This window comes from Apaloderma vittatum, unplaced genomic scaffold (assembly GCF_000703405.1).
Source record: "Apaloderma vittatum isolate BGI_N311 unplaced genomic scaffold, ASM70340v1 scaffold8681, whole genome shotgun sequence".
NCBI classification, from domain to species: domain Eukaryota; kingdom Metazoa; phylum Chordata; class Aves; order Trogoniformes; family Trogonidae; genus Apaloderma; species Apaloderma vittatum.
Window position 1 is genome coordinate 50859 of NW_009698470.1, and position 5896 is coordinate 56754.

General features: G+C 37.0%; 1 protein-coding gene across 1 annotated transcript in view; it reads right to left on the reverse strand.

The window, feature by feature from the left end:
* RHOBTB1 (Rho-related BTB domain containing 1) overlaps positions 1 to 5896 on the reverse strand; it is a 25608-nt gene that overhangs the window by 19194 nt on the left and 518 nt on the right. Inside the window, exon 2 of the mRNA XM_009878026.1 lies at positions 5765 to 5868. Coding sequence (XP_009876328.1) covers positions 5765 to 5868 — 104 coding nt within the window. The remainder of the gene's footprint in view (positions 1 to 5764; positions 5869 to 5896) is intronic.

Sequence of the window (5896 nt, forward strand, 5' to 3'; positions counted from 1 at the left end):
AAGGTGGCTTTTGAAGATTATTTTTCTGTTATTGTAAGGAGACAGCTTACAGATGAGAACTACAAGCTATCTCTCTACAAGAGAGCCAACTAACTTTCATCAAAGACACTGCAGAAGAAGAAATGAACCCTTCATTTATTCCTAGCCCCATCCCCTAAAAAACCCAAGAACCAATGATCAAACAGCAAAACATACTGTGTTTTAATGAAATCTCTTCATAATTCTTTTAAAGACCACCTGAAGCAACATGTTTAGAAGAAAAAAAATATTTTAAGGTATGTAAGGATGGAAAGGAAGAAAGAAAAAGCTAAGTTCCAAAATTCAGTAAAAGCATGATTTCTTGTAAGTACTGATGAAGAACTTCAGGAAGCCAGGGACAAGACAGAGAGAGGTAAAAATCCAGAGAAGATGAAAGGATTATAGGGTTTGGTTTGCATCCAGTATGAGAGTGACGTCTGAAGTCACAGAATACATGAAAACTAAACATTAGCAACAGATGCTAGATACATCTCCTTCCTCTAGGTAGAAAATACGGATTTTTATTTTTTTTGCTTTCTTTGGGCTATCACCAAAACCAGCTGCCAGTTTAAAAAAAAACTGTCAAGAAATTTTAACTGACAAGCTGATGTCAGAAAGTTATTGATAAAAACTCAGCTTTAAACAGTTATATCTGGTTATGCAGAGTATCTTCCATATTCTGACACCTACATGAGGAAATCCAGACTGAGATCCTGAGACCTTAGAGTAGAAAATATCTCAAGAATTCCACTCCCACATTTAGCATTTCAAAAATATTCAGATGCTGCCTTGCAGTCTTTTAGGACAGAGCCCAAATGCCCTCTTTCCACATAGCTACTCAGGGACTACTTAGGAGAGCAAGGAAAAATGGAAAATTATGTAATACCATAAATAACATTTGAAACATACATTTTCACTCCAGTCAAGGAAGGGTTAAAGCATTACAGGTGTGTCTCTGCTATAGATAGATCAGATATGCATTAAGTCGAGCCTCAGAACCCACCAACTGTTAATTGGCCCATACCTTTTTAAAGAAGAAAGGATTCCTAGTAACAATTCCATAGCAACCTCTTTCTGCTCACAATATGGAACCATGGTGGGAAGCAGAGAAGAACAGTAGAACTGCATTAATTTCAGTAGTTTAAGTATGTAAAGCATATAGTTCCCATCAACTGAGTGAAAAAGCCTCAAATGTTAATACAGATAACAAAAGAAGGTAAAAACAGTGCATACACATACCATATCAGAATAAATTTATTTGAGAAAGCTATCTCTCTGTGAAACTCTCTGCTCATTCTAGTCTTTATTGGAGCTGATTTGTGTCAAAGTCAAAAGAGAAAACAAAATCATAACAAATCTACATATGTATACAAAAGTTTTTACAATCGTTCTTCAAGATTGCTTGATGAAGAACCTGAAACCACTGTAAAGTTGGCGGGGATGCTCACAAAGTTTGGTACCTGAAGATAGCGCATATCACTTTTTGTAGTAGCAAAACACAGCAAAAGGAAGCAGCCGCAGTGAGAGGTGTGAAAACCACTAGACTCCACATCAGCCGACCTTTTGCTAACAAAGCAAAAGACTGTCTCGTGTCTGTTATGTGCTACTGCTGTGAAGACTCAACTCTGATAATCCCCTCCAACGCATGCCAGTAAATGGCTTGTGGAAGATGGGGAATTATTGTAATATAAAAACAAGGAGAGCAAGACTGCAGCGGAAAGCGTGGATTTCCCTTTAAAGTGCTTCTACATCGGACTTTGTCCAAAGAAAGGAGAGGAGCTGCTGGCCCACTGTCAGCTTGGACACAGGTGGTGAGGGGCACAGGGCACTGACCTAACTAAAGGCAAACTGAGTAAATCTGTGAGGACACGCACCCCACCCTAATTTCACTGAATTTGCTGGATGCAAAGACCATTTTATATCAAAGCTACCTTGGTTTTGTTTTTATAGAAGTATCAGCAGCATTGTCCTTTAAGAAAAAGAAATAGAAAACAAGCCCTGAAGAAATCAGTAGCAGTCTTCAAACACCAGTGATAAAGCCCTACTCTCATGGACCCTTTTCAACAGCATTCAGAAGGTATATTTCTGTGAATTCAATTACATTGAAGCAATTGCTTAAGGGAATTGTAATCGTACAGAAAAAGACAAATGCATGTGTTCCTCTGTGTACATACAATACCCACAAGGCTTATGAAATTCATTCACAACAGGGGAAATACTCTAAACATATTTTAAGAGGCTCTGTCAGCAATCTCACAGCAAGGCTCATTCACATTTGTAAGTCAGGAGGAAAAAGCTGTTTTCTGTCCATGTTGTATGAACAGATTTTGTTTGGTCTACAGCTCATATTTAAGTTCCAAGTAAATAAATCATTCTGGCTCAATCAGCTGACAAACCACATCCACAGTATTTAGAATAAATATTTGATTGGGACTGAATTAACTCTGCAGATTTGTGCTCACGTTTACAGTTAATAGAGCTGCACATATAAAAACCAGGATATTAATCAAATTGTAGTCAAATATGTTTGCCTGAAAAAAAATACAAAAGGATGCAAAAGGAAAAAAGTGCAAGCCAGTCTTTTCCCATTTTGCTTTTAGAATTAGTTTGAACGTGATGATGCATTCAAAAACAGATTGGACAGTAGGATAAAGGATGGTGAATCCTGAGAAGACGAAATGTAAATTAAGACATTTTCACATCTTTACACATGCAATTTTGTGCCTCCCAGGGAAACTGATACATAACAACTTGAGGTTTATATGAACTTCCCACCTTATTTGCAAGCTTAGAGAATACAATAGCACTGAGATTAGATTGCTATTAAACCAAGAGGTAACTAGGAGTTGGATATGAATATGCTAATCATAACAAAGACATTGTCATTTTACAACATTTTGGAACAATTTTGCTCAAATAAAACCCTGTGGAACAGGAACAACAAATGACTGTTTGGCTTTATATAGTGCCTAAGCTGAATTGAACAGGATACTTGCAAAACTAAAGCACATGCTCTAGTTTTAGGAAAAAAACCCAAACACAGCGTTCTGTAAAACTGCAGCAAATATTTCCACAAGTCCCTCCAGCCACACGCCCCTCCCTTAAGCTGTCAGGAACCATTTTACAAAGCTCTTGGAGGATTGTGATTATTAAACTAAACACCACACAGTAGAATGCAAGCTGGATTTCACTCTCCATCCTCCCATTTTAAAGGATGGCAGTAGAAACATTAACTATTCCATCCTCAGTGGCATTCACATATGTTTCTCTCTTTCCATTACATAAAAATCGTGGAAAACACATTCCTTTTGTCATTCTCCTTTCCTGTTTCTATCTGTCAAAAATAAAGAATTAAGATTTATCTTTGTTTCAAGTCCTATTAACTGTTCACCCTGTCATCTATAGCATAACCTATTTATGTAACATTTCTTAAAACTCCATGGAACAATCTTTTCCAAAGAGCAGCAGGTGAATTAATGACCTTCTGGTTCTTGTTATATTACGTTTAGGGCAATTATAGTTCTTGGCTGAGTGTTTGGCTGAAGTAAGCCTTGCCCTGCACAAGGGTCATATGTATAAAAAATTTTGAGGGGAATGAAAGGGTTACACTATTATATAGTCCTTCAGATAATCCGAAACATGGGGCACTTAGAGATGTAGCCTTGAGCAGTTTGGCACAAAATATGCCTTTCACTGTACTGCAAGATTTGACTCAGCTGTGAGTAGACTGTAGCTCAGAGGTGATTTTAAAACAATTCCTAGAAATGTGAACACTCAATATTGGAAATCTCTTTCTAAAATGCTAGAATAGATAAAATACTAAACAGTTGGCTTTAAATGAAACAGTAATACCTTTCAAACCAATGAAGTACCTAATCAGTGCTCACAATTAGGAAATGTTACAACTGAAGTTCTATTTATAAAATAGTTTCTTTCCAGTTTCCAGTTACTTTCTATATTAACAGACTTGCAGAAGAACCACTAACAGAACAGCAGGTTTCCAGAGCAGCCTTTTCAAGGTTCTGTTAACACAGGTTCCATTCTGCTAACATCACAAAGGAATCACTGTGATCATACGCTTAATCCCACGAGATCTCAAGTTATTCACATCCTCCTTGGTGTTTGCAGGATTAGAACTTAAGTATGTTGCTTTCCCCCGCTCCCATCCTGTCAGTAAATGTGGGATCAGAGTTCAGAACATGCCTGATTTTGTTCTCCTAATCTCTATTAATCTTCTCAGCGACACACTATCTGTCGCAGAATATCAGGAGGCCACATCAAAAAGGGACAGTTAGTGGAAACATTAAGTTACATCCATATTTATCAAGGCAGGCTCCATATGCTCCCAAAGGTAAAGCAATACCTGTTCACATACTCAAGCAGCATTAAATATCAAGGTCAACATTATCTTAAAGTCATTAACTTCCCTCACTCACAAAGCTTATTTACAAATGGTACGGGCCGTGGAGCCCAGATGTGTTGCTACTTTAGCTCCTGACAGAAAACTCAAAGTAATTTCATGACTCTATGAAAACACAACTAACAGTACTGTACACAAAGGAGGGTTTGTACAAACTGCCATATGGAGCTTTACAGTATGAAAATTTAACTGGTGGATTCAATGAACAGAAGTCTCTCCAGCAGTTCTAAGGGGTAGAGGATAGCAAAGACTGTCATCCTTCAAAGTCACTTGTTTCATCAGAAAGCACAGAGAGAAGGAAAACAGTAAGACTGTACGTTTTGGCAACATGGAATCTGAAGGTGTGACAGACCCACTACAAAGTGTATTCCCAGGTGGAAAAGAAATAAAAATGTATGTGTATAGGGTTTGATCGTCTGCAGTGACTGAAGCAGATATGAAAAAGATATGAAAAAGTTCAAGAAGTTGAAAAAAGCATGTGAATCAAGATTCAGCTCAATGTCAGTTATGAAAATATCTGTCCAAAATCCATCTTCAGCTCAGTGTTTGCCCAATGCAGGTAATCTGTTCCCATTATATGTGTATTAAAATGCCTGCACTCAGCTGCTTGGCTGTCTGTACTGTCACAAGGCCAGATCTAATTACCACCAAGCAAAACAGAAAAATTCTCACTGAATTTAGTCCTTGTTAAAACTATGCTGAAGTTATATTTCACCTGCTGTAAAAATCTAATTACATTTATTTATTTTTTTTAGAATTTTTAGATTTACTAGCAGATACTTGATATTTATAGAAGAAAAACTTTTCCTTTTTTCAGTTTTAAGTAAGAAAATACAGAAAAGCCTCACCTTTCATGAAATGGGCTCTGTTCTCAAGAGGTTAGCTGCCCATCCATCATCACAGTTTTTAATAAAATAAATATTTCATGGAGTAAGAGTGATGTTTCCCAACAACTCTCCTTGTTAGTTGCTTGTTAGGCAATTATATCACACACTGCTTATACAGGCAGGGAGTGCTGATGTATAATTTTGTAAAACTACAATCTTATTCTGGGGAATGTTCTTTAAAATTTGAAATAGGACAACAGTTGTCGACAAAGCTTAGTAGGTTTTTTAAGGAAATGTAGCATAGTAGAACTATGCTGCTTTTTAAATATTTATATCTTTTTAATCTGCACAGCAGATAATCCTCTTTATGATAGACAGGAATATGAATACCCTTGATTGTTTTTAAGTCCTTGCTTTTCAAAATTAAGATTTCCATTTTTTTTTCTGCCCTAAAATTGTACTACAAGTATTATTTAAAATTTTGCTTGGATCAATTTACCTTCCGTAAGCAAAGCGCCTGTCGTTGTGGTGGTCCCCAAACGTATCCCACAGCCTGAGAGAGACGCTCACTTCATCCACAACATCTCTTGAGCGTTCAAGGACCTAGAACAGAACGCAAGTGACATTCTCT